This window comes from Aspergillus aculeatus (genome assembly GCF_001890905.1).
Source record: "Aspergillus aculeatus ATCC 16872 unplaced genomic scaffold ASPACscaffold_6, whole genome shotgun sequence".
NCBI lineage: Eukaryota > Fungi > Ascomycota > Eurotiomycetes > Eurotiales > Aspergillaceae > Aspergillus > Aspergillus aculeatus.
This window is the reverse complement of record NW_017962981.1, coordinates 1,178,145-1,205,381: the sequence shown is the minus strand read 5'-3', so window position 1 is coordinate 1,205,381 and position 27,237 is coordinate 1,178,145. Positions and strand designations below refer to the sequence as shown.

Genomic DNA, 27,237 nt, shown 5'->3' with positions numbered 1-27,237 from the left:
CGCGGTAGGCATCCTCGCGCCGGGTCCGGGTTCGAGTCTGCTTGCGGCGTTCGGGTTTGCGCGTTGACTGGGCTGTGGTGGCGGTGGTGCTGGGTCGGTGGCGTTTGGTTGGGGGTTGTTGGTTGGCTTTGTCGTTCCTGGGGGTGTTGGAGGGATTGGTGGTGGATGGGGTGGAGGGGGATGGGGGATGGTGAAGGCGAGGGCGAGGGGGAGGTGAAGAGGTCGTCGATTAGGGTTTCTTCTTCTTCTTCTTCTTCTTCTTCTTCTTCTTCTTCTTCTGGGGAGGTGGGGTGGGCTTGGTTGTCAGAGACGGGAGTTGTTTGGAGTTGGGTATTGGGGGAGGTGGGATCTGGGTTCTGGTGGTGTTTGGGGTCTTGCGGTTGGAGTTGGGGGTTAGTGGTTGTTGTGGGTGTTGGTGGTGGTGAGGGTGAGGGTGTGGTATCTGTGTCTGGGGAAGGGGGGATGGTTTTGTTGACCTCAACTAAGGGGTCGCCGGAGAAAGGGTTTAGCTGGGTTGATCGTGGGAGGTCATGGCCGACTATCTCATCGGAGGCCTGCTCGTTGGTCGTCGGCCACGAGGATGGAAGGGAGCTCAGGTTGTAGGCTTCGCGTTGGGAGTCGGGCATGGCTTGGAGGAAGGTCCATGCTTGTCGGATTGCGTTGCGGTGGGTTTGGGCTGTTTGGGGTGTTGTGGGGGAGATGATGGGGAGGTGGGATGGCGTGGTGGTGGTTTTTGGGTGGGGAAAAGGAGTGGGATTGTAGGTGGTTTCATCGATGGTTGCGAAGGAGGAGGGGAGGTTGAGTTCTTCGGTGGAAGATGCTGAGGAGATGGTGGGATTTCTGTGTGGTGGACGAGGAGGTGAAGGTGGCAGTGGCAGTGGCAGTGAAGACGATAGCTTGCGTGCTTCGGACTGCTGAGTGTCGAGTGTCATGCCGGATGACTGTTGGCTTGATTGTGGGGTGACGGAGGGAGCTGCTTGCCTCGACCGGTTCCTTCGATGGACAAGTTCCTCATCGTTGGAAATCATGTCGCGCATCACCTGGTCGTGAGCAAACTCGGTACCTGAGCAGAGGTGGCCGAAGAGGTTCTGCATGGAGATCTCTTCGGTCCAGGTCACTGGGTCGACGGTGCAGGGGTGGATGTCTTTCGGTTTGAACGCGGCAACAAGATCACACAGTTCCGAGTACGAGGAGTGTCGGGAGTAGGGGAAGCGCTGGCCTATTCGTTAATCATTGCCAAAGCAGCGATATTGGGATCTTACGATGACTTTGGGAAGCGCCTCGCCTTCCGTAGGGTGTTCGTCGTCCGGCAATCGTGTTTCCACCGCACGGCCACGGCCTAGCATCTTGACCAGCTTCTCCAGAGGCATCTCGTCTGCGTCCTTCAAGCCGAAGCTGTCCAGTAGTAGCACCTTTCTTTTCGACTCGAAAGCCTCAACAAGGGCCTGTCTAGTGTGCGATAATGCCTGGGTGTCATGGATCCGCTCAAAACAAAGCTTCTCCAGCTGCTCCAAGGCAGACTTGTCAGGCAGCTCGAGCTCGTGGATCTGATACAGATCACCCCCTCCTCCCCCAGCCCCCAATTCGGGCATTTCGGAGCCGTCCTTTGTCCGATTGACCACCGGCATGATGTAAACGGTGCCCTTCGACCTCGCCACCGAACACTGCACGCCGGGCTCGCAGCTATGTATTCGAGCGCGCTCGTCCTCGCTTAGACAACCTGGAACGAAACGGTTACCTAGTTCAAACCCACAGAGCGAGGGCACCTCGTCGATGCCCCCTTCCACCCGTGAGGAGGCAAGCGACCTATAAAGGTCCATCTGGTATCGATCGACGTGAACCTTGTGAGCTTAGCAAGATAGACAGTCCTCATACCCAGACAGGCAGAAGTACCTTGGAATGAAGCGCCGCAGAAAGAGCCATCCAGACTTCTTCGTACCCCATGGTCCATGCACGGAAGTAGAATGTCGTGTTCTCGGGATAGGTTTCGACCTTGCGCAGCAGTTCGGCCAAGCCTTCCGCTTTCGACGGGAATCCCCGACAGATACGGGATGGACGGGCAAAGGTGGTGTCGAGGTAGATCTTGTCCAGCTGCCTGGTCCCTAACGTGTAGGGGATCAAGATCGGGTGCCGGATGATGCTGTTGACCCACCAGGGTTCAGCTACATCGGGTGCAATGTCAGCAACCGAGGAGAGTATCCCATTTAAGGACGGACACACCTCGGATATCACCGGTGTACAAGATGGCATTCCCCTCGCCCTCGATCAGAAACATCACTGCACCGGTGCAATGGTTCGCATCGAGGAGGGTGACCCTGATGGACAGCCGTGGGGTCAGGTCGATCTCTGTTGGCGTGTTTAATGGAATGGGCCTCTTCATCAGGCGAGTCAGCAATCTAGGGCAGGATAGGGCTCGTCGAGCGAAAATACCAGCAGCTTGGACAGGTGCTTGTAGTGCAGTCTGCGCGATTCGAGGATGCCTTTACTGAAGTTCATCCGATGAGGATACTTTTCGATCCGTAGGAGTAGCTGACCATACCGTAAGCTACTACGCCAATGGGGTCTTCAAACGTGTCTAATCACCTCGCGTGTGGCTGCTGAGCAGTAGATGAAGGGCGCTCGGAAGGACTCGAGTCCCTGCAGGTGGTCACTATGCACATGGCTCAGGAAGCAGACCAGCGGAGGAGGTCGGTCTGGGCTCTTGCGGAAGTAATCGACTGGCAATGATTCTCAGCATCAGTCTTACTCATTGAGAGAAAGTTGATTGCAAGATGCTTTACTTTGTATATAGGGATATTCTACTCGACATCAGATTTGCTCGCATTAATCTATTGCGTGGTGTACACCACCAACCTTGGACAATCCCATCAAAGGTAGACATGATCTTCACTATCCTCCTAATAATCGGAAACTTTCACCCTAGAGTATCATGAGCATTTTAGATGGATGAAGGGGCGAGTTACTAGAGTCTGTGCTGTGCAGAGACCTAGGGAAAAGAGGAGAAAAGAAAAGGTCGAGGCAGAAGCAAGTATGACGGGTGGTAACGTGACTGGGCATTTTATGGATGGAGTAAGGAAAGAAAAGCACAGGCAAATCCAACGTTGAATGCTGCTGCACTCGACGCATTACTATTGCTTACTATTATTACTGCCTTACTTGAAGGCCAACTCGTTAGCTCTGCTGCAATAAACCTCATCAACACTGGCTGTACTCCATACTTCAAGGCAATCCAGATCATCAAGATCATACCGCCTTTTTGGCCCCGGGCCCCATTTTTACGCTTTCGGACATTGTCTGGCCCGTCGATTGTCTCAATCCATCCGCCAAACGGGAACGCGAAAGGAGATATTTTCAAAGAAAGAATCACGAAAAGACAAAACAAAAGAAAAAACAACAACAAAAAAAGTCATGACGCTGGCCCAGAATGCTTCTCGATTCGAGTACCTACATGGACCCCGGGCAGTCCAAGTGGCCTTGCAGTTGAACCGTTGAACCTCTGTGAGGCGAGTGGGCGACGAGAGTGAGTGAGTGCCAGAACGGACCCGCCGCCCGCCAACGCAGGGCTGGTGGGCCATGCCATGCCATGCCATCATCACCACCACCGACGTGAGGCGGCCAGAGTGTCTGACACAATTACGGTGATGGATCGACCTGTTGTCATCGATTCAGGTTGGCTACGAGTCCACGCAGTCGGTCTCCGATGCGATGCGCTGGTCATTTGCCTGCGTGGTTTCGTCGATCCCAGAGTCAGCCGACTGATACAGAGTTGAACGGCCGATAAGTATAAAAAGGTCAACCCAGGTCACACAGGCGCTTTTCCTCGTGAATTTCTCTTTCTTTCGCCGTCCTTCGATCACCAACAAACAGACTTACTTCTCCTCTGCGTCTCCTCTGCTTCTCCTCACCCGAGTCAGGGTAGCCCTAAATTAGACCGCATTTCACTAGAATGGGCCCGGTTCCCCATCGTTTCTGATCGACAAGCGGGACGGATTAGGCTTCTAGTTCTAACGGTACCTGAAGCCAAGGCGTCGGGTGGTACGTCACATTATTATTCGCCTCCAGGAAGAGTCGCTCCCTTTCCTTTTGGGAATATCTCCGATAGATCATAGAAGGGCAAAGGAAGGGAGGGTCGGAGAAGAGAATTGACTCCGTTCCTCTATCAACCGGGCTCTCGGATCGCGTCTTCCATTGTTCTTCTTCATACCTCGACTACGCCTCGACAGCAACACCTCCAATCCACGTGTATGGTAGGGATTCCATGCAACCATCCCGGAGAGACATGCCGGCTTGCATTGTTCTCCCTTATTAGAGACTGTATGAGTACGGAGTGTTGGCTGAAACCTTGACCAAGTCGGGCTTGTATCCACGCACCTCCTGTCTCCTATTCTAGGCTTTCTAGCCCAGCTTCGATCGCTCATTCCGACCACTACTATTGCTGATCGACAATCTCCGGCTACCCCCTTCCGCAACCAGATACATCTCTGGTATCTTCCTCACCGTCTGAGCATTCCCCCTTCTCGCTCTCATTCTTTGTTCTCCTCATCTCACCCCAGCATCCGTGCACTCTGTTACCCCATATCTGTCCTTAGGGTCATCTTCTTTATACACTCTCCCACCACTCCCGCCCTTCACCGCATCTCTCCTTCACTACTTACTTTGTACAACTTTGCGTACAACCCAACCTTCGCCACTTATCCTCAGTTTTCCGCCTTGTCCGATTCGAATTCCATCAATCATCTTCAGTATGCACAAACCATCGCTGGCTCAAATCGTGCACAGCGCACTGTTCCCACGGCCGCGTGCGAGCGACCCGGCAACATTCTCAGCTCATATCACCCGTAACCTGGTTCCCGAGGTCCGCGTTGAAACGTCCACTTTCTATGGATCGCTCGACTGCATCGAAGCTCAATATCCAGGACTAGACTACTCACATGGCCCTCACCGCATGAGGCTCAGCCGGTTTCCCTGGCACCGCAGACTGTTCAGGGCCTTCGATGAGTTGGGCCTGACAGAGGCGGAGATCTCGTCCCTCTGCCGCTGGGAGGGAACCAAGTCAGCTCGTGAGCGATATGAGATCGAGGAGGGCGTGAAGGTACGCGACACGACTGCAGATAGTATTCGACCTGCATCCCCTTCTCCTCTTCCGTCCGTCGAAGTGCACTACGAGGACGGCCCGGAACCCGCCAAAGAACCGGAACGCAGAGCAGATATGCCGACCCCCGAAGTTCGCACCCCAAGCGACGTCATTGATGACCGCGGCATTGACTGTATCCTTGAAGAAACCGTCGAGGAAGATTACAGCGAGGATGAAATGGAAAGCTGCGGGGTGGAGCTGAACCATCGTCTACTGGCCGCAAGCGCTGCGCGCGAACAGGGTGCCAATGTACCACTGGACGAAGACTGGGAACAATGGTTGAAGGAAGCCGGGGAACGGGGAAGCTATACTGACGTGGTGAATGCAATTCGAATGGGTCAGCCCTTGGGATACCTATACGACATACCATCCTCGGTGCCTCACATGGGTCGAGCAGGCATTCGCCCCACCAGCTCGCTATCAGAGCCATTCACACTACCATCGCCATCCACTTTGCTCGCTTCTCGACGAGCAGGAGGCCACGCGCCCTCCCGAGCTGCTCGTTAGAAGAAGAGTATGCCCGCCAGAGGAAGAGATTCTGATGTTGTTCTTTTGTTTTTCGGATTAGCGAATGGGCTTGGCTTTTCTGATCGATGCATTTTCAGCGCTCCGGTGGACAGGCGTCTTCAAGCGTGATATTTTTATTGACTGGTTGTTCATAGATCTCCTCGGTTTTTGTTCTTGGTGTGAATCTGCCCCTCAACAATGTTTAATACCCCGACCAACCTGCTACTCATGTTGGGCATAGATACTTATTGGTTGTTGAGGATCATAGCTTAATCACAATATACTCGATATTTGATAGACAGGAGGGTGACCCAAGTGTCTCTGAAAAGTAAAGTATGTATAGTGTACTGTAGTCCATCGGGCGGAAAGGTTCTCCGCGCCGCGCCTGAAGTTCCCCGCGACTCCCCGCGACTCCCAAAGTTCTCTTGCACTTCATCCTCCTTCCTTTCCCTAGCTCTTTACCAATGTCCTTTTTCGCCGACTCTATCGGGATCCGCGCTCGTTGAAAGGCGCTTGGATCTCTATGCAGGATGGGTTGAATTTCTTATAACTCTTGCTTCTTAGCCATTCCTGACTCCTCATCCTACCACCCCCTGTTCTCCCCGCACCCACCGTCATCATGATCAAAGCCATCTTCTACAGCAAGTTCGACACCCAAGAGGGTAAGCTAGCCTTCAAAATTGAACTTGCTGGCAAATGACTGATTTTGTCTAGGTCCCAAGGTTGTTCACCAAGTTCCAGACGGTGCTATCGTTCCCTCCGCCGCCGCGCCCTCGCAGCCCCCCTTCCTGACCTTCTCCGACATCTCCTTCTTCGTGATCCCTCGGCAAGAACTTTGCGGAAACCTGATTCAGGTTTGCACCAATGGCTACCGTATCCTGGGCTACCCGATCTGTATGAAGTCGCTTCGCTATGACCGCAACGAGTTCATCTTCAATTTCTGTGTAGTGCTGGCGGAAGAGGAGGATTTCAGCACCTACAAGAGCGTTGTGCAGAAGCTCGCGGATCTGATGCATGGATTGGAGGAACAGAATGGATTCTTGTCCAGAGATCATTCGAAGTCCGGCGAGGGCAAGGTATACAGCTTGTGCGAGACTTTGATGGAGGACTTGAACAACTACTGCGAATGCATGATCCCTATCGGTACTTCTTGCCCCGTGCCTCACCCTGCATGCGTACTCCCATACACAGAGTGATGCTGATGGCCATCCAGATGAGCTGAATACCCTCAACATCAAACTTTTCCCAATCTACCCGGCTCCTCCCCCAGTCAAGGCCTGGCAGGTCCCTTTATTCACGGTCCGATATCAGACGTTCATGGACGAGAACTGGGATCTGACCATGCAACGTGTACGTCGCATTTTCCTAACCGCCTCCAACATAGCATAACCCTGATAAACTGTCCAGATCGTGCCCCATATCAACGGAGTCAACAGCGTACGGATCATTTCCATCCTGGCCGACACCGACTTCTCCCTAACCTGTCGAGCCATCCGGCACCTCCTCTACTACGGGTGTCTGTTTCTGCTCGACATCTTCTCATTCTCAGCGATTTATGCGCCCACCGCGCAGTTCAGCTCGACCATCGCCATGGACGAGGACATGCAACAAGAATGTGCGCGTTACGTCAACACCTCCTTTGCCTCGCCCGTCACTGCCGCATCCGCCGCCCTCGCCGCCGGCTCCGACCCGGACGCCGTCTGGCCGCCGGTGGGCGACGTGCTCACCACCAGCAGCGCCAGCGTGACCGCGCCCAGCCGCACTCCAAGCCCGACCCTCCTCTCCAACGCCGTGATGGCCACCTCATCCAGCGTCACCGTCACCCCCAGCCCGGCCGCAGTAGCTGCCGCGGCCGCAACGTCCGTATCATCCGAACCCAACCCCGGCACCTCTCAAACCCGCGGACCCTACGATAACCGCCCGGTGGTAGACGGCGCCGGTCTGGTCTCGCTGTACGCAAGCCTCAAACAAGGCCAAAACGTCAAGCAATGGTACCTCCACCACAGCCGCGAACTCTCGCACATCGACATCCGCCGCTTCATCACCTTCGGCGTCATCAAGGGCTTCATCTACCGCGTGCACAAATATGCCGTCGCCACGGGCCAACCGGCCCCCCACTCAAGGCCTCTGCCCTTTCCCACAATTACCACTACCACCACAACACCCAGAACAACCACCACCACCACCAACAAAGCCCCGCAATCACCCCCGCAGGCGGGGGAACGCTCCAGATCCCCATCTCCAGCGGCCCCTCCTCGCGCGGACCCGGCACGGGCACGAATTCCCCGTACGCGTCGAGCGCAGGCGACGAACCGGCGCCGATTGCACAGCAGAACCAGCACCAGCACCAGCATTCGCACCAGCAGCACCAGCACCGCCAACATCATCACTCAGAGGGACGGGAGCACTCGACCTCCGTGCACAGCGGAAGTCGTCCGGGGACGGTGGTGACACTCGACAACAACGAGGACGACGAGGACGAGGACGAGATCGACGACAAGACGCTCTCCAAGTATCTGGACGGGATGCATTGTTTCGATCAGATCTGCACGGAGCTTGAGATCAGCGAGCGCGAGCTCACGGCGCGGTTGAAGCGGTTCCCCGGCGAGGTGTTGATTATCCATCGGTGAGCCGATCCTCGAGAGCGGGAGGGGATGTGGTTTGGTGGAATGTATTGATACCCTGTGGTTTTAGATTATACGTCGTATGCAGTAGAGACTACGAAGTCATAGACACTTTGCATAGAATAGTCACTAGGTTACAGCTAGCCTACAATACCTCTCCCACGAGGCTAGAGATACGCTATGATTACGATGCTCCTAGCCATGTCCTTACTGACTGTAACTGAGCCTTGAGAATGATTCTTCTATTAGCGAAGAGAATACGAACAACGCCCTCGTGAGCGACCCGACTGGCGTCCAGTAAGCCACAGATTTCCAGGTACTTGTCTGTAGACAAGAAAAAAAGAAAAGAAAGAAAGAAAAGACCCTCATCTCGCCCGCGTAATCATGTCATAACGCCCGACCCGAAATCCCGTAATATCCCGGAAAGGAAGGAAGTAAACTCGCTGCAAGCCCCATGACCCGGGAGAAAAGAGAAAAACCCAAATAATCGCGTCATCTGATAAGACCCCCACCGTGATTCGCTCAGCGAAGCCCGAGATAGAGAAGAAAAAAAAAATAAGGAAAAAGATATACATCGAACATGCATACACCGACGTCATGATCCTATGATCATGATGATGGTGACGGAAGGAGCAAGAGAATTCTGCTTACTCCTGCTCGTCGTCCCACCCTTCCAGCTCGGCCTTCTCCAGCTCGGCCATCATGGCGGGCTCGAAGACCGTCTCCTCCCTGCCGGGCACGCTGGTCTTGCTCTCGCGGAAGACGGGGCCGATGCAGTCGCGCCAGCGCTTGCGGCGGTCCATCAGGGTGCGGGCGACGTCGCCGATGGCGGGGCGGCCGACGCCGGCGGCGCTGGCGACGTGGCCCCCCGCGCCGGCCCCGCCGGCCCCGCCGCCGCCGGGTCGGTGCTTGGCCTGGGAGCCCTTCTTGCTCTTGCCCAGGGTGCGGGTGCGCTTGAGGTAGGCTTGCTGGACCTGGGAGTCGAGGTCGTCATGGATGGTCATGTACTCCTGGTGGGCCATGCGCTCGCGGGCGATGTCGAGGAGGCGGGTCTTGCGGGCGCTGTTGATGATCATCTGCTTCTTGAGCTCGCTCTGCAGCAGGCGCAGCCGCTGCGCGATGTCGTCGTCGTAGTGCGCGTCGTAGTCCGGGTTGTCCTCGGGCCCCAGGAACCCCACGTGCCGGAGCTCCGCCTTCAGGCGCTCGTCGAGCTGGGCGTGGTCGAGCTTGGCGGCGGGGGTCTTGAAGCCGTTGGGCGAGGCGTCCGGGAAGGCCGTGGCGGAGGCGAGGGGCTTGTTGTTGGCGTCGGCGTCGGCGGGGGCGCTGCTGCCGCTGCCGTTGGGGAGCGGGGGAGGCAGGGACGGATGGTCGAGGTCCATGGAGTCGCCGAAGCCGTTGAGGCCGTTCGTGGTCGTCGTGCCGTCCCCGTTGGTGGTGGTGGTGTCGTCGGGACTGGAGCGGTGCTCGTAGCGGAGGAGGGAATAGAGGCGGCTGACAAGGGGGCCGACGGACACTTTGTCGGTCTCGACCGTCTCATCCGTGACCTGGTCGATGTTGCCGCGGCCTTGGTTCAGCGGGAGACGCTCTTTGTCGCCGTTCGCTTGGTCGCTGTTTCCGAGCCCGTCTTCTTCCGCCCACGTCTCCGCGTAGTGTTTCTTGCCGCGTCGGGGCATGATGAATGGGCTTGCTCGGTCGCCCTGGGGTTTGTTAGTTAGGGTGTCAATGACGCTGGGCGAGAGCGGAGATGTACCTTTTCCTTGAGAAATGCCATATCCTCTTCTGTCATTGGGCGGACGTAGGGGTCCACGTACGCGAGGAATGTATTGGCGCTGACTTGGTTCGTGGGCTTGGAGTTGCTGAAGTCGCGGTCGGGCGGTACCCCCGCCATCATGTGGCTCAGATCGCTGCGAGGGAAGCGGTTGACGCTGTAGATAAATTTCTTCTCCTCATCGGTCATATCCGGCGTGACCTCGCGAATGTGATAAATGGTCGGGTCATCGAATTTCAGTGGGTTGGGGCCGAACACCTGCACCTGAGGCACGGCCGGGGCGGGCTCAGGCTGGTGCGAGCTGGAGCTGTCGTCTGAATCCTCATCGGAACCTTCGCCTTGGGAACCCCTGGCGGCCTCAGCGGCCTCACGGGGGGATTTGGGCGAGAGGGAGGCGTCGTCGGAGGCGGCGTTCTTGGACTTTTTGGAAGCTGGGGATGCGGCTGGTCAGGTCAGTGATGATGCTCGTAGCGACAGGAATGGGGGGAAGGGGAAAGGCGAAAGAACGGCAAAGACTCACCTCCTTCGACTTTAGTCTCAGCGCCATCCTGTCGCGCCAGGCCATGCGCTCCATGGGCTAGAGGTCGATCCTCCTTGGAGCTGCTGCCTCGTTCCTTTCTCTTCTTGAGCTTGCCGCCCTTGAACACCTTGTCTTCATCTTCTTCGTCGGCTTCGCGCTTCATCTTCAGTCGGTCGCTGCCGCCGCCCTCGCGATCACCCAACTCGGGCTCGTCCGCCACTTCCTTGCGCTTCTGCGACAGCTCCCGGATGCCGGCATTGCACACGTCTCCGCGGGTCTCGGCCAGCTGACTGAGCGTCTTGAGGTGTTCCATCAACATTTCCAGCGACTTGGAATCGGGGATCGGCCCCACCCCGCCCATGCGCTCCAACAGCTCCCCATATTGTATCGAGACGTTCATCATCAGCTTCGAGGCATCGTTGTCGAGATAACTGTAGACGGGGCCGCTGGCGGTCGGGCCAGCACTGAAACTGGAGCTGGGGGTGGTGTTGCGACTGCGCGAGGGGCGCACCTCGCGATCACGCTCACGGTCCCGGTCCCGATCCCGATCGCGGTCGCGGTCGCGACCTTTGCCCTTGCCTTTGCTGGCGGCGGGCATATTCGGATGGTGAGTTTATGGAGGTCGGTAGTGGAAAGCTGGGGTAGATGAGATGAGAACTGTCCGAGGTCGGCGGGCTAGTGGTCCATAATGTTCCACTCGGGGGGGTTGAAGCGTCGTTGTGTAGACGCTCGAATTGAAAGGCTGGCCGAAGGGCTGGCCGATCAGTTTTCGTGGTTGTTTCTGTTAACGAGGTGGACTTGGTCTGTTGTGCCTGTGCCAGTTCCAGTGATCCTGTTCCATCGTTCCTGGGGAAAGTGACAGCACGTGAGGGGAAGCGGCATGTGAGATCACGTGTTGTGACTTAGTCAGAGGGGGTGTCTTCACGTGATCAGGGAGGCAATGATCTCCATCACTGACCGTTTTAGGATTAGTGCAGGGTGGACCAGTGACTTTCCTCTTTAGTATTAGTTTCCCATCACTGCAGTGACTATGTACTCCGTCCCCTACAGTAGATTCACTTCAACATGTCCAGTAAGAGCTTCTCCACATGACAATCCTGATAGGCAACTTGAGCTTCAAGGTTGCTATTCCTAAATTGTGTTTATATATCACCATACTATCACCGTACTATAAGATGTTGGACAATGATCAGTAGAAATGTGGCGCTGATGGGTTGCAGGCTAAGTTGGTTCCTGCAAGAGCGAATGCAAATCCCTCCATGCGTACTTCGAACGCAAGTAGACCAGCATTGGCCTCTTCTGCTTTGGTATGCTTCTTGCTCTTGCATGGTTTGCATGGTTTGTCTACCTGTACACCGCTCTCCACCGCTCTCCACAACCGTGGAGTTAACAACAATCCCTTCGTCAATCAATCTATCCATGATGTAGCCGCAAAGTCGCCAGCAAAGGTCCTAAAAATCTATTGATGCTTGCATCGTGCTCTGAATGAGTTTCGCCCCCAATGCGATAATGGTCTGCATCATATTTCGGAGCCAGTCAGCCGCAGCCTCCCGCAAACGTCTGCTGCAAACAGGACCGATCGGCACCCAGGTCACCCAAACAACCGCAATGAACATTCACACGCAGACCTGAGAAGCTGAGACAGCCCAAGAACCTCGGAGCCCTGCATGACCTGCCCCTGCAGCTCTGCAAGCTCTATGTCCGATGCAGTAAACTCAGCAGCGGCGCTGCGATCCTGTCACTGACGGGCAAATCCGTCCCATTCCCTTAGTTGCCCTACTGTCAGCATTCCTCCTGGCTATCGGCCTGGACACCGCTTGCATTCTTCCTCTTTCAGTGGCCAACATGGATACGAATCTCATACGCCCCGCCTAGCCAGACCCGGCACACCATGTTGGCTGTGCTGGTTGTCTTTTAAGTCGCTGGCTCTCCCCTTCGAGTGGGCGGTAGGCCCCCATGCGATCACCTTCATCATGAGTAAGTGTCTCAGCACCGGGGAAAGGTATGCATCCTAAGTAAGGGCTGCGGCTAATTGACTTGCCCATAGCTGCAAAATCACTTACCACGTTCACGGAGGTCTTCTTTGCCAATCCAGGGCAAGCAACTAACGCAACACCGTCAGTGAATGTAAGTTTCCTGTCCGAGTTCCGAGAAGACACCGGGGAGGAAAGACTGACGGATGTCGACATGCTCGCAGAACAGCGCCGCGTTCTCCTTGAAGCTCGATCATACCGTACAGACACTGTCAAGAAAAGGCGCCCCTGGCAGAGGCCCAATCGAAGGTTTTCTCTTCGTCCCCAGCCTCGATGCCGCCGACGCGTGCAACAATGCCACCGCTGCATACGTCCCTGCCAATGTGACCCGCCTCGACGATATCACCCCGCTCGGGAACCGCAAGATCGGCCTGGCGCCCTGGATCAGTGTGGACTGCACGCGAGCGTTTCTCAATGCTTCGCAAGACGCTGGAACCGATGCGCTGGTATTTTTCCAGCCCAATAGCGACGATTCTCAACCACCGCCGGCAAGAGATCCATCGTGGTCCTTAGGGGATGAGGACGACTGGAAGAGCACAAACAAGTATCCGGTGTACGCGATTCCCGGGCCGGCGGGTGTCACCCTGATGGAGAGACTATCGTTGTACGGAACTGTGAACGACCCTGACGGTGGATTTCAGTCCGATTACCAGTTGATTTCCGTGATCGATATAGGTGAGTCCTCCCTGCTGGGCGGTCTCGGGTAATTGATCCTAATAGCAAAATCCAGAAAGCACCAGCCAAACCATGCCTAGCCTCTGGGGTTTCATTCTAGCTATCCTGGGAACAATCCTTGTCTTGAGTGTGGTACTGCTCGTGTTCTACCAGCTTGTACAGAGGCGACATCGACAGACCCTTCAGCGGCGCTTGGAGAGCGGGGACGTGGATCCGGAGCATCTGGGGATGCATCAGATACGGGTCCCGCCGGATTATTTGGATACAATGCCAATATATGTCTATGGAATCGAGACCAACGCTGATCACGACCACGGATCCGAGGAACGGCCTGCTAAAGATACAGCCCATTCGCATGCCCACCCCACCTCAATGGGATCTGCAGAGACGATCGTCGCCAACGTCAAAGCTGACCACCATGACACTCCACCCCGATTCTCCTCCGAAACAATCATACTCAGGCCTGAACCTGCCCGCTTAAAGGAAGTCGAAGACAGAGCCGCATCCATTCACTCCTCCAGAAGCGGCAGCGGCACTTACTCCCCCCCGCGAGCGAATGACAGATGGCAGAAACATCGACTAAGCCGATCACAGACGACCTGCGCGATCTGTCTGGACGACTATGTGCCGGGGGAGTCCACCGTGCGAGAACTACCATGCGGACATATCTTCCATCCGGACTGCATCGACACTGCATTAACCCAGTCCAGCAGTCTGTGTCCACTATGCAAGAAGAGTGTACTGCCAGTTGAGCGCTTTCCTGCACCAGATATTCTGGTGCGGATGGCAGGGATTGAGAGGCGAAGTTAATGAGGAACCTTCCTTCAGTGTGCTATGATCGCCACGGTTCTTATTACAAAGATCTGGGGCTCAAATAAGCGCTCTGGCACCATCTTCGCTCGGTCAAATCTGGAACAAGATTCAGCATAATTTCCACTATCAGTGGATCACGTCGCATGGAGTTGATGGCACTCAAACTTGCATATGACAACCTGGTATCGTCTGTTTCAATTGCCTACGAGTGCAATCCGCAAGTTAATCACCACACTCCCCGCGACGTAAAGTACAGAGTTCTATGAACGAGAGACAAGGCTGCGCCACGAAATGAACCCATAGCTCAACCTATGATTTGGTTTCGGCAACAAGAACAACGGAGCCATGAAGTCTGAGGTAGTGGCTTCACTATACCAAAACTGCTCTTACTATCTTGATGTCTAACAGTTTTCTCCACACGACATACGCGTCGACCTCCTGAGGGGTCTTGTGCACCGTGAGTGCGGAAGTAACAGCTCGGATCTACAACGAACACCAGTGGCGCGGCGGCTTCAACGTCCCGGGCCCAGGGTTGCTACGCCAACCTTCTCATCGAGTTTCCGCCCCGTTGAACAGCCTAATACAGATTATCTGTGGTCCAAGACTTGGAGTGGGACTCTCTGGAGACTTGGAGCTAGCTACAGTAGTTGTTGCAGGTCGCCGCGAGCTTGACCTTTCAGTAACTACTCCACTGGACTGGCTGAGCCGAGCATGGAAATGGAACAGCTGGAGATTAGGACATCAGGGTGGAGATAAGTCTTGAGACCGGGAGCAATGACGGAAGAGCTTGTGTTTGCGCATTGGATGCTCAAGAGGATGGATTGATGGGATAAATGGTGCGAACGGAGGGCCAAAAGGCTGTAAAGAGGTACTGGAGTGCTAAGCACAATGCACCGCATCATGAAAGAACACCATGCCCTGCTGTTTGGTTCGTTAAGCCTCTCGAGGCGTAGCAGAATCCATACTCCCACTAGAGATTCTCCATCCAATACTGTTTCTCTTCAGGTATACCAATCATCCCGAACAATCCTCTCCAATTCATTCCTGCTCCCCTACCCTCATCGACGTACCGACTTCCACATCACCGTTCAAAAGTAGACAGACGGGCCTAGCGATGGGCTAATCCTCCCCAACCATGGGCTTACCCGCACACCCTCCCTCATAATCCACTCCGTTGTTTGGTCGTGATTTCAGAGAGCGCGCCGCTCGCTGCGTGCACAAGAAAGTGTGGACCCGCTCGCTCCCATGGCAGAACCGATCCAAACGCGCAGTTCCCAACTGCGTCCCGCCCAGAATCATCCTCAACCTGCCGACAGCGCTCGAAAACAAAGGGACCAGGGATCGACCTTACGCTGGTTGTCGAAAATGAAGATGGGACCCAAAACAAAAAATCATGCGCTTCGTACAAGTACAGGTACTAACCAGGCTCTTGGAAGGCTGTAAAACCCCGGCACGACTTACACTGCGTCTCATCTCTCCCAGCGAACCAGTTGGTGTTCTTGTTTAATTCTCTGCCGCCCCACGCTCCGCTGCATCTGGAACAGAAACAAATCAGCAGTAAGGCAGTGAGGCCACATGTCTACGATCCTGGTGCTGGTATGTCTCACAGTGTTTACCGATCAGCAGCGCACAAGGTATAGAAGAACCAGGGGGAGAGGAAAGGGAGGGGTGGGGGGGCGGTGGTTTGTGTTTACCTTCGACCGCCAGGAAAACCCACGTCTCAAACTGTGAGACAGGCGAGTGTGCAGCAAATTACCTCACTCGTTGCACTTGAGTACCTGACATTTTGATGCGACTCGAGACATTGTGACGAGCCAGTCAATGAATGCAGGCAACTAACTCCTCGCTTTACTGTACAGTATCAGAAAGCTCTTATCTTATCACGAATAAGCATCTTCAGCCCCTTGGTACTGCATATAGGCTCTAGATTCCTGGCGTACAGCGAACCACTAATACTGTACGTTGACTCGTCACAATGAAACTACGTCTGCATATTGACACCCATCACCTAATTACAACATCAGTCAATTTAAGTCTTCGAAGAATCATAGTCTAACCTGCGGAAAGAAAGCCCATCTCTTATCTCCCTCCCCATACATGATGAATGCATCTCCCCTTGTACCCTGAGCCTAACTAGTCACAGAAATGAAAAGAGACGCCTCCACAAAGCATAAATCACACAGAATAGGGAATGAAGAGGGAAAAGCTTCCATGGAAAAAGTCATCTTCGCTTGCAATCTTTCTGTTTTGTATCAAAGACAACTTGCATAAGCGTCTGAGAGCAGGAGAAGTTGACGTCGCAAGCCAAGGAAAAAACAGAAATAATACAATGAACGAGGGAACTGCCCCAAGCAGTATATCTTGACATCATTGTCTTTATCCCCGGTCCAGAGAAGAGTGTCAAGTCACTGTGCTGTCAGGTCATCAAGGCCGAGTCTATTATTAAGTATCCGCACTAACGATATGTCATGATCCTTTCTTTTGATCCGTTGCGCATGATTTCTATCTCTTGTAAAGTCGCGTCAGGAAACGAGTGTACGAGTGTAAAAGCAGGGGAATAGTACTGGCGAAAAGAAAAAGAAAAAACTCGGAACGAGTATATGGAGTTCCGGTTGTGTACATGACAACCCCGAAAAGGTGGTCTCGAAGCAGAATTGCACATGTTGGGTCTCAAAGACCATGGTGAAATTCACAGTATCACAGAGGTGGCAAATTGTTCTTCAATGTGTTGCGACAAATCCACAATGTAGACTCATGAGAGTTGCGTTGCCATTTCAAGAATTGAGCGACAAGCCCTGGAACCGACCCATCCACTCATTTTGGGGATGCATACGGGAGGATCCAGCGCTTGCGCCAGTGCCTGCCGCGTAGTCGACATATCCCGAATCCAAGGGAGTATATCCGCTAGGCGAGTAAGGGGAGAAGGGATCCGGAGACGCGTGTCCCCCGAGGCTGGACTCTGGCGCCCGGGAGGACGGGCCGAGGGATTGATAGGGCTCCGCGTACGCACTGCGTAGCATGCCTAGCTGGCCATCTCGCCCAGCATCGTGTCCATCTCGGGCAGAACCATACATTCTACCATCGTGCTGGTGCGAGCGATCTGTCTGCGTGTCGTGACTGTAAGCCAAAGGGTTCGGGGCCTGAAGACCTGCACTTGGAGGCGTCACAAAAGAGGCGGGGTTGATGGCCGACATCCAGATCCGGGTTTTGTAGATCTTGAAGAGATCGGTCACCAGTGAGTTGAAGTTGATATAGGAATCGGCGAAGTAATAGAAGGTAAGCTTCTTCCAATCCCTACGACAATTAGTATCAGGGCAACAGCGTTGGACAGTGTCGACTTACATCTGGAATTCAGCGTCCAAGATCTCCATGTTGAGCCGATGCTCTGCTACTTTCTGCTGACAGACGCGTTTGGCCTTGGCTTCGTTCCCTTCCTTGTCGCGAAGCGCCAAAATCTCATGATTTTGGGCAAGCCTCTTGATCAACTTAGGTTTGATGTCGGCTGTGGAGTCTTGAATGCCATGCGAGCCATGAGGGCCCATTCCGCCGATGGCGCTTCTATTGTTCAGGCCTGGCACACTTCCAGGGGCGTTGACCACATTTGCCGCACCGTTCTGGCCCTGTCGAGAAAACATCATCAACCACTTATAATGATCTTCCGCATACTGTTGCTTCAGCTCCCGGGCTTTCTGCATCGACACATTGGCATGTTGAATGGTGCCAAGATCCGTTCCACGATCAGCTTCGACGATGACGAGGTCGCCTGGTTTCACCTGAAGTCCAGTGTCTTCTTGGATATAGAAAACATCTGCCCTATGACACTTGAATGTGACGATATACAAAAGCTGATTCTGATGCGCGAGACCCGGCTGGTGGCGTCCGTAGGCGTTCGGCATTGTGTATGCTTGATGAAGGGAAGTCGCCATGGAAGGACCCTCGGCACTGCGGAGGGCCTGGTCGCGAGCGAAATAGGATTCTGCAAATCGTCGAGCTCGTAAATACTCTGACTCCATTTCATGCTCCTCGGGGCGAGGGGCCGCATGAAAATGTGGATACTCACGGTTCTGGCCTTGCAAATTAGACAGAGGGCCATCAAAGTCCTCTTCCCGGTCTCCCAGCCCTGATCTTGTGCTCGCGGCTGCCTGTGGCTCGCCCGAGATGGAACCATGCCGAATAGGTATATCCGCAAATGAATGGCGTCGGCTCTGAGGGATCTCGGAAAAGCTACCAAATCCGAGGGAGGTCTGCCAATGAGCCTTGCGAACGTTCTCCAGAGCACGATTCTCGTAGTTGGGGAGCTGTTTCTCCAAGTTGATCGAGTGTTCGGACATTCTCCGGCGGGGACCGCCATGGAGGTTGTTGTAGCCAGGGATGTCCCCAACTTCGTCCAAATCCTCCACGGCAAGATCGGTCTCTTCCGGGACACTGCCGCGAATACGATGCAAGTTGTGAAGACCGCTTCCGATCGCATAGCCACTAGCTGCGGATGTTGTGGACATGGCACGGTCTCTAAAAGAGTTGTCGATTTGGCCAGCAGCTTGACGCAAAAGAGCGTTCTCCCTCGCAAGCTGTTCGATTGTGCGGGCTTGGTTGGCGGCATAGTTGCTGAAACTACCATCCGAGCCATCCGGACTTCCAGTCTCGTCGTCTTCGTCTTCGCGCACACGTCCGAGAGTGGCAGGATCATGGCCAAGCTCGCCAAGAAGGCTGGGACGAGACGGCCGGTGTTGGAGGGAGGTGTATTGGCCGCCATTGCGGGCTCGTCCTCCAGAGTAGGGAGAGGCCGACTTATTCGCCATGAGACTCAGAAATTCAGGATCTAACTGGCCGACGGAATATGACTGTGAGCGGTAAGTCTTGGGAGTCGGATGGAGAGGAATCGAGAACGGAATTGCAGCCTCTCCAGCGGTTGTACGAGTAGGGCTCAGTAGCTCCTCCGTGAAGTAGTTATTGGCGGTGGATGGATTAGACATAGTCGGGGAAGGTATGATCTCGGTAAGGCGGGGCGGTGGCTCTTTTCGAGACTCGGTATTCCAGATACCAGTGCCCCAGGCAAAGGTATTATTCCCAACATTGTTCCAGCCCATGGAGCTACCAATCCCAGGACTCGTGCTGCTCGGCCATCCCGCTTGGTCGGTAGCTGGGCTGCTTGGGTTGGAGGCGCCAGAAGAAAGAGGAAGGCCGGTCAGGGAGGCTTTCCGAGGAGCAATAGCAGGAACTTCATTCAGCCAAGAGGTACGACGAGCAGGCTTCGCTGTTGGGGCAGTCGTAGGCGCAATAATATTGTGAGGATGATCTCCATCATCATCTGAAGAAGCGAGAGCTTCTGAATCTGGAGTTGAGCGACGAACACCAAGGTGGGTCTTCTCCAGTCGAGCAGAGACATTGTTTGTCGGCGGCGGAGAGGAGACCGACTTAGGGGTCTGAGGGGTGGGTTTGGTCGATTGTGCAGCCATGATTTCTTATTTTCTGTAGGCCTGTGTTAGACGTAAGGACTGTTTGCCGTCTGATGAGCAATGCGACAGGACGAGACGAGCACTGCGCATTGAGTTTCAGTTAGCAGGGTACAACATCGCCTGAGCTCAGAGAATTCGGATGCTCTAATGGGACAGAATGAGACGGAGTTGAATGAACAAATTGGTAGAAAGAGCGGAAGGTCATTTGATTACTTGCAGCGACCGTTCACAACATTGGTGCAAGTGAATACGACCGAATGCAACTTACCGAAGTTGATAAAACTGACGTCAGGGAGCAAGGGATATTGGCCCCCGCAATGAAAAAGTGTGGGGTATGTCCCTAATCGAGCGTTAGTCGAAGGCGAAATAAATGGATGAGATCTGTAGTCACCTGATCTGGGCTGGGACTCGCTTTGGATAAAAAGTAAATACAAATTCGCCCAACTCTATTAGGAGCACAAATACTCTGCCCGAAAATACTATCTCTCGCGAAGAAGAGACAAGGCTGACCTCCTGTTCTGTCGCATGACTAATTAGTAAAGTCTGGTTTGACGACAGGCTATGAATAACTCATCCATGGCAAAATCCATGGTAGAAGAAGGAATGATAAGTTAGGGGAACAAAGACTGAGGGAAACAAGGTCTTTGATGAAATGTGCGCGACATGAATGGGAAGTCAAGAGAGTAAGACTATAGGTGAAGCTCATGTAAGCTGGGGAGCAGCTGCCGGTGGCGAATCCGGAACCCATTGAATCGGGCAACCACTTTTGAGATGTCCCCACACCATAAGGTATGACCGACCGAACAGGTCGAATGCAAGCTTCACTCTCAGCTCTCGTGTTATGAATAGAATCAAATCATAGGCTCGGGTACATCAGTGCAATCCTCTTCCACTGTGCTGTCCAGACAAAGCTGTACAATGAACGGTTGGAGGACAAACCCCCATACACTGAGAGCGGAACACTTGCAGTGTTGAGTATGCGCAAACACAGCCGTCCAATGAACGCCAGAGTCTGGACCTCACAAAAAGCAACAGACTGACATACCCCGGTATGATCGTGATATGCATAGAAGAAAAAAAAAGAGAAAGAAAGAAAAAAAAACCATCTCATGCGCAGATGGCACGCGATGGCGATTCTTGCGAACCTTGGCAACATACCTTGGAGTTCAATAAGCCCAAATTGAATTCAAATCCGAAACCCGTATCACTGACTGTCCCAGACAGGAGTAAATCGCAATGATTCGTGATCGCGTCTGTTGGCGCATCCCTCATTATGAGCACATACCCGAGACAATGGACGTAGCCACATCCGACTTACCAATCTATGTAGAAGATTAAACTTTTCTTTATGTTCTATCCAACAAAAGCAACGCAGCAATTCCCCGACCGGATTGTTGTTTCGATGATAATGTAGAAATCGTGTTTCGTACGAAGCGACCAGGCTTCTTCAGTCTATACGAAGAGGATGATGTGTAAATCGGTGCTGTGCGACCGGTTGCAAGAGGAGAAAGGATGTATGTCGCAAGTCGCACGGGACGGATCGACGGATTTTTTTTAATATGTGCTTGTTTGCCGCTGGAGATGCGTTCGCAGTCTGAAGTTGGGCTGTAGTTCTGGCCGTGGCGCGAATCTGGTCTATGTGGAGGATGAGCTTCGAGTCGCGACGGGAAGGATCACCAGGTGCGTGAGATCAGGGATGGGTAGTATGACCATAGACGAACGACGTTGAAAAGCAACTGGCTCCGGTAATTCTGGGCAGAATGCCTTTAGGAGCAGCGCATTTTGAAACTGATCACGGCAGCGAGGAAGCGGCAGGCGTGGGAATTGTAGAAAAGGAACTGTTTTCTGACTCCACTTGAATTAGCACGTTTTGAAGGAGCGAAGGAAAGGTCTATAGGTCTAGCGAAGTGAATAAAGAAAGAGGAAGATTGACGGAGGAGATGATGATGGTGAACGACGTACCGAGCGCCGAGCGGCGTAAATTGCACAGACGTTTGGAGGGGATAAAGTGGGAAAGCGGGCTTCTGCAACGTTGCTTGATCGATGACGATCGTCGGGGGGAATGTGTGGAGTGAGGTGGTGGTGGTGGTGGTGTGACCGGAGGTACCTTATCGTTCAGGGCGGGAAGGGAAATCAAGAAAGAGAAGATTGAAGGGCAACAAGTTGGGTTTCAGATGTAAGTAAGAAAGAGGGAGAGGGGAAGAGGAAGAGAGATAGATGTAAGAAAAAAAGAGGAAGAGAAGGAGATGTGGGAATTATCAGGGTAGAAGAAAAATGAGGAGAAGGGAAGAGAGGTTGTACAGTCGTAAGATGCGTAAGTCGCGAGTGGGCTGGGTCAGGATGCGAAGGGGAGGATAATGCAAGCTAAAGGGAGGAGGGAGAGCTGCTTCGTTCGACTTGAAATGAACCTCAGGCCACTTGGACTGGAACACGAAAGGAGGAGGCGACGGCGGGCGGAGGAAGAGAAGGAGGAAGACGAGAAGACGAGCCACGGGTCGGAGGGACAGCCCAGCAGAAAGTGGCGCAAAGTGAGTGGTCAAGAAGCAGCTAAAACTGCTAACTACTAAAGGCCGGAGGGAGTTTAGTTCAAGAGGCCAGTCAGGGTAGGGATGGATGGGTGAATGGGTGAATGGGTGAATGATGAGATGAGATGAGATGGGATGAAATGGGATGGGATTGTCCTTTAGCTCCTTCCTTATGTCTACTCATCGGTTCGCTTAATTGTCTATTCTCTTTTGCTGTCTTTTCTTTCTTTCTCTTTCGCAATTTAGACCTTAGTCTACCACAGTCGTCATTCTACAATTCAGATCTGGTACCATTATATGATATACCTTCCTGCCTCGGTCCCGATCTCATTTCGAATCCGAACCAGCTGGAGGATGATGGCCCGGTACTTTTTTTCTACAGCTCCAAGCACACTAAACCACGGCTAAGGGGCAACCAGCTCGCTTTGGGGCGGGGTAGCAAATCGACGGGAGTCTAGATACCCTCTGGAGCCAAGGGCCACACGGGAGGGGTAACAATGACCGTGACCGAGGCACTTGGGTTATGACGGATTGACTTTCCGGACGAGTAATTGATTGATGGATGAGCAGGACGAACGAATAAAGCAGCACATCAGACAAAAAGAACAGAAACATGACAGGCAGCAGAGCAGAAGCTCGGCCATCGATGGAACACCCGCAAGTGGGCCGGCGGCGGGCCCCTCCAGCAACTAACATCGATCGCCAGATGCTCCGGCCATTATTTCTTCTCTGTAACCCCAGCAAAAGTATATTCGCGGACACCTTCGGTGACTTCCCTCCTTTCACTCTCCTTCTTCCCCTTATTCCCTTCTCACGTACACCTTCTCTCTGAGACATCTTAGCAGCACCAATCGGAACTCTATCAGGAAGACCAGCAGCAGGCTATGGTTGAATCTGGATCAACCATCGTTGGAATTCTTCGGCGGAACGAGCTACGTGCGAACCAGAACGATAGCCTCTTCAGAGAGCGTGGACCGAACGGACTGTACACAAATGACACGGATTAACCAAACTGTCCTACTCAATTGGGTTCAGAGTGAACAAAGAACCTGTCCCCGCGCTTATGCCATCACCCCGAGCCAGCCCAACCGCATCTTACATCAGTGTGGCTGGTAAGGAAGAAGAGAATAAATGACATTGTGCAGCAATGCAGAATCCTCATGCATGCAATAAGACGAGTGATGGTAATATTGCAGTATTCGGAATACTCTCTTTTCCAGATACAGTACTTTTCCAACAGAGTTCATCCGCCCGTCTGCCCAAGAAAGAACCTTTCAGGGGGGGTTCAGGACCGGTTGGGTGTCATCAGGGACAACTCGTCAACGTCATTCTGGCGTCGGAGTTTCACAAGCATGAGAGCTTTAGGGAAAAAATAAAAGAAATGTGGGTATGGAACCATCAATAATAATAGAGTCAGCAATCAACCGGGAGCTCCCTGCCCCTGGTTCAACCCATCTGCTTCTCCTGCGTATGAGTAAGTTAGCATTAGGTACGGAGTACAATACGTACAGTACTTCACCTCCACCCACGTACTGACACTAAAAACCACCTCCACCAGACGTGAGCCGTGCCTGCGTTACATAATGACCACACTACGGACGCCATGCGTCGGATTGCGGGGGGAGAATCAGAGGCCCCAAATGCTCACCATCATGGGAGGAAAGGGGGGGGGGGGGCGGGGAGTGGCAATTCATTGGTCTCTCTATGGCCCATGCAGGATCGCCTCCGTCCGAAAGTGCGGAGAGAGCTTTCCCGCTTTGAGAAACCGCCCGTCAGCCCTCCGTCTTTTTGCCTTTTGCCCCCAGCATGCATCATCGCATCAACTCGACTCCTCTCCTCTCTTCTCAGTTTCACACCTCGAGTTTCATCTGGAGCATAGGCAGAAATGATTCATGGACTTTGGAACGTGGTGAGATGATGGCAGTGGTGAACAGAGTTCGCGCAAGTTGAAAGAGAAACTGATAGTGAACCGGTCTCCATCCGTGGTACTCGGACTCGTCGGCATTTACGACCCAGCCTCTCAAAAGCGATGGGGGTGTTAAACCCCGGTCCTCCCAAGGCAACTGGTTACACTTGCTCACTACGAGCGTGAGCCACCACCACCACCACCACCACCACCACCACCACCACAAGCAAAGCAAGTCTAAACTCCACTCCACTCGAGCGAGATGGAAATCAAACAACTCTCCATTCCCTCTTATCCAACTGGTTCGGATTATCAGAATGTGCACCCCTCATATATGCCAGTGGTGAGAATCTACAGTCAACCCGGACCACAATCCAAAGTCAGGTGAAAAGCTCGCCACACCCTACCCACTATGTGGCTTCTCCGCAACCCATGGCATACTGCCTCTTTAAGTGCCAGCCAAAAACCAAAAACTATATTATGACTCAAAAGCCGCCAGGTACCACCAGAGTCAGAGTATCCTTCTCGCCTTTCCTGTCTCGAATAAGGTAGGGTTTATGATCGCACGCCTCCCTTCGGATCCGAGGCGTGGCAGTTGTCCCTCTGGCATGTACATGTACTGTAAAAGAAATGTCGTCCAGCCTAGACCACAGCACGGCAGCATCCATTTTGCGGACGGAAGGAGCATGACCATCTCACCGAGCCCGAGCTTCATTGGCGGGCAGAACCTACCGCTACCTTAGGACCTAGTACAGTAAAACACACATGTGTGTCCACCCTTTCTCCCAGGGTGATCCCATTCCAAAATCCAATGCCATTGACCTCTGCCCTCTGCCCTCTGCCCCTCCAGACATAAGGCATGATGTCATACCTCCTAAGGGATTCTCGACATCGACGTGAATGGCTGTTCGAAATGGAGGGTGCAAATGAGAGTATGTCCGGAAGGACAATGACACCACGCTACGGAGCACACGTCCGTACACCCCATACTTTGGCTCGGCAGCAGACGGTCGTCACTAGCCTCGACACTTCCCCGGGTTTGGGAAGGTGTTAGTTCGAAAGCTTAGCGCTGGACCATGAGTAGAGAAACGTCAGATTGAAGACTAAATTGATCCTCCGGGTCGGTAGATGGAAGAATGGGATGAATTCCTTCCCCCCCCCCCCCTCTTCCCCTCGGCGCCTCGGCAGAGTGCCGAGTATAGCAAGCATAAGCATACTGTAGGTTTTTGGGTGGGGTGGCTACTGCTGTACTGTTGGGCTAGGCTACGTGCTTGAAGTTAAGATGGTTACACGGCTTCCGTGGAGATAGCAAATCATGAAGAATTGGGGAAAGCCCCGCTGTTCCTATTCGCATGGGCATGGCATGAAGGGGCTTTTTCCTGCTCGAAATGTATGGCATGGCTTTGGGCTAGGGTTAGGAGGAAACTTTTTGCAGAGGTAGAGTTTGGGGTCTGCTTTAGTTCATCTGACGTCTCTCTATCTGTCTTCGACAGCCAGAAGAGACAGACAAATGCAGGTACAGCACCAGGTGTGTACAGTACCTCACGATGCGCTAGCTAATACTTCTGGGAGGTCCTGAATAAAGTTTTTGAGACTGTGTAGAGTAGTTCCATCTAGTCTAAGCCACATAACATAACAAAGAATATGCCCGGTATATATCCAATCTTGCAAAAATAAAAATACAGAAAGTCTGCAGTGCCGCCATTAAGGAGCCGAATCCAACGTCCCCTTGCCCCCCGTCGAAGCCGTAGCATCGGGCCCCTTCTGCTGACGCAGCTTCTGCTCGAACTTGGCGAATTCGTGCATCGAGATCTCCTCCTCGGGGTCCATCACCTGCTCAACACCTTGGACTTCCTCGATCTGTTTGCCAGTTCATTAGCCAACTGCCCACGTTCTCAGTGGAAATGAAAGGGAAGAAGGGAGGAACATACGTAATGCATCAGCATAGACTCAATCCCATTCTTCAGCGTCACCGTGCTGGAGTCGCAGGTTCGGCAGGCACCGCGCAACTTCAGTAGGACGATGCCATTCTCGAAACCGCGGAACTCGATGTCGCCGCCGTCCTCCTGGATGGCCGGGCGGATGCGCGTGTCCAGCAGTTCCTTGATCATACCGACCACCTCGTCGTCCTCCTCGTCGAAGCGCAGCGAGTCCACCTCCTCGCCTTGCGAGGCCTCGCCGCCCGCCTTGGCGACCGTGTTGACGATCGACTCGCCCGACGTCACGGCCTGCGTGATCAGACTGAAAACCTCGGGTTTGATGTGCGCCCAGTTGGCGTCGGCGGCCTTGGTGACGGTGATGAAGTCGGGTCCGTAGAAGACCGAGGTCACGCCCTCGACGTTGAGGAGCTGCGCCGCCAGCGGGGACGGGTGCGGGGGCGCGAGGGTCGAGCGTGGGGAGAGGTATTCGAGGAAGGTGGTGGGGAAGTTTTCGGGGAGGACGCGGTGATTGGGGATGAATTTGAGAGCCTGTCATTTATGGTTTGTTAGATGGTCGTTCACGATACCTTTAGTCGGTCGAAGGGGGGAGAGCGGTACGTACATCAGGGTTCGGGGTGTTCTCCGTCTGGATGAATATCGTGCGCTTGCTCGTCGGCGCCGGGCCGTTCACTCGCGCCTGCACGAGGGAATGGTGGTGAGGTTGCAGAGTAGGCCGGCGACGGGTCTCGGAGGGAGTGATCGCGGGCAATCGTGCGGAACGGTGGACGCTGCGGTAGGATCCAAACACCGCCGGCCGGGCGAAGCGCGAGGCCTCGAGAGCGCTGCTGCCAGCACCGCTCGTCAATTTGCTGCCCAGCAGGGCGGTGCGTCGAAGCATGGTTCTCCCGGATGTAGAGCTGACAGACATGGTGTGCAGATTTGATTGATTTGAGAGGCTTTGAGGCGCAACAACTGGTCGAATGGTCTTCCGTTGGTGGCTAAAAACCGTTCTTCGGAGATGCTGAGAGATGGAGGACTGATCGATAATACTTTCTTCCCCGACCGCTCGGCCTCTGACGCAATGTGCTGCACGTGACCTCCGCCATAGAATTGATGACAAACTCGGGACTGTCGGTGGCCAATCACAATCTTACTGTTTGACATCTTTTGCCGATGCCGGGAAAGCCCCGGTTTGAAAAGTCTAGATTATACTGGGCAATGTGTGATTCGGGATTGGCCAGAAAGTGTCACTTGGATTGATACTACTTGTAATTCGCATAAGTAGATGACTGAATGCCCATGTCTATTTTACGCGGCATCGTATATCGCTGTGGCGACAGCCTCTCAAATCTAGACT

The 27,237-nt window shown here is 53.8% G+C and overlaps 7 protein-coding genes across 7 annotated transcripts; 3 read left to right on the top strand and 4 right to left on the bottom strand.

Annotated features, from left to right (window-relative positions):
* Positions 1-543: 543 nt before the first annotated feature.
* ASPACDRAFT_51762 (putative DNA repair protein) lies at positions 544-2,881 on the bottom strand (the record flags this gene model as incomplete). Its single annotated transcript, XM_020202526.1, has 8 exons — positions 544-591; positions 1,005-1,214; positions 1,263-1,841; positions 1,876-2,162; positions 2,221-2,374; positions 2,431-2,529; positions 2,584-2,637; positions 2,861-2,881. 8 exons carry the CDS (start codon positions 2,879-2,881, stop codon positions 544-546), a joined length of 1,452 nt encoding a protein of 483 aa, XP_020057313.1.
* Positions 2,882-4,744: 1,863 nt separating this feature from the next.
* On the top strand, positions 4,745-5,641 carry ASPACDRAFT_59778 (uncharacterized protein; the record flags this gene model as incomplete). The annotated part of the gene is made up of 1 exon (XM_020203487.1): positions 4,745-5,641. One exon carries the CDS (start codon positions 4,745-4,747, stop codon positions 5,639-5,641), a length of 897 nt encoding a protein of 298 aa, XP_020057312.1.
* Positions 5,642-6,260: 619 nt separating this feature from the next.
* Positions 6,261-8,271, top strand: ASPACDRAFT_117604 (nitrogen permease regulating protein NPR2; the record flags this gene model as incomplete). Its single annotated transcript, XM_020196083.1, has 5 exons — positions 6,261-6,303; positions 6,356-6,784; positions 6,855-6,991; positions 7,049-7,732; positions 7,765-8,271. The coding sequence occupies 5 exons, from the start codon at positions 6,261-6,263 to the stop codon at positions 8,269-8,271; spliced, it is 1,800 nt and encodes a 599-aa protein (XP_020057311.1).
* Positions 8,272-8,594: 323 nt separating this feature from the next.
* Positions 8,595-11,380, bottom strand: ASPACDRAFT_1899590 (histone acetyltransferase NGG1). Its single transcript, XM_020198755.1, has 3 exons — positions 10,554-11,380; positions 10,016-10,476; positions 8,595-9,962 (listed from the first exon to the last, which is right to left on the bottom strand). Exons 1-3 carry the CDS (start codon positions 11,149-11,151, stop codon positions 8,913-8,915), a joined length of 2,109 nt encoding a protein of 702 aa, XP_020057310.1. The 5' UTR covers positions 11,152-11,380; the 3' UTR covers positions 8,595-8,912.
* A 1,394-nt stretch (positions 11,381-12,774) lies between these two features.
* On the top strand, positions 12,775-14,029 carry ASPACDRAFT_16352 (RING-H2 finger protein; the record flags this gene model as incomplete). Its single annotated transcript, XM_020197165.1, has 2 exons — positions 12,775-13,261; positions 13,317-14,029. Coding segments are annotated over 2 exons (1,200 nt in total), but the record flags the coding sequence as incomplete, so codon positions are not given.
* A 2,819-nt stretch (positions 14,030-16,848) lies between these two features.
* Positions 16,849-19,530, bottom strand: ASPACDRAFT_59775 (uncharacterized protein; the record flags this gene model as incomplete). The annotated part of the gene is made up of 3 exons (XM_020203486.1): positions 16,849-17,368; positions 17,417-18,050; positions 18,135-19,530. The coding sequence occupies 3 exons, from the start codon at positions 19,528-19,530 to the stop codon at positions 16,849-16,851; spliced, it is 2,550 nt and encodes an 849-aa protein (XP_020057308.1).
* A 5,981-nt stretch (positions 19,531-25,511) lies between these two features.
* On the bottom strand, positions 25,512-26,975 carry ASPACDRAFT_117592 (NifU family protein). The gene is made up of 3 exons (XM_020196082.1): positions 26,503-26,975; positions 25,893-26,429; positions 25,512-25,821 (listed from the first exon to the last, which is right to left on the bottom strand). The coding sequence occupies exons 1-3, from the start codon at positions 26,806-26,808 to the stop codon at positions 25,666-25,668; spliced, it is 999 nt and encodes a 332-aa protein (XP_020057307.1). The 5' UTR covers positions 26,809-26,975; the 3' UTR covers positions 25,512-25,665.
* Between the last annotated feature and the right edge of the window lie 262 nt (positions 26,976-27,237).

Coding starts and splice junctions, on each gene's coding strand:
- ASPACDRAFT_1899590 (XM_020198755.1), bottom strand. CDS start 11,151: ATGCCCGCCGCCAGCAAAGGCAAGGGCAAAGGTCGCGACCGCGACCGC. Junction 10,477..10,553: donor TGAGACTAAAGTCGAAGGAG/GTGAGTCTTTGC, acceptor TGACCTGACCAG/CCGCATCCCCAGCTTCCAAA. Junction 9,963..10,015: donor TGGCATTTCTCAAGGAAAAG/GTACATCTCCGC, acceptor AACAAACCCCAG/GGCGACCGAGCAAGCCCATT.
- ASPACDRAFT_117592 (XM_020196082.1), bottom strand. CDS start 26,808: ATGTCTGTCAGCTCTACATCCGGGAGAACCATGCTTCGACGCACCGCC. Junction 26,430..26,502: donor AGAACACCCCGAACCCTGAT/GTACGTACCGCT, acceptor CATAAATGACAG/GCTCTCAAATTCATCCCCAA. Junction 25,822..25,892: donor AGTCTATGCTGATGCATTAC/GTATGTTCCTCC, acceptor ACTGGCAAACAG/ATCGAGGAAGTCCAAGGTGT.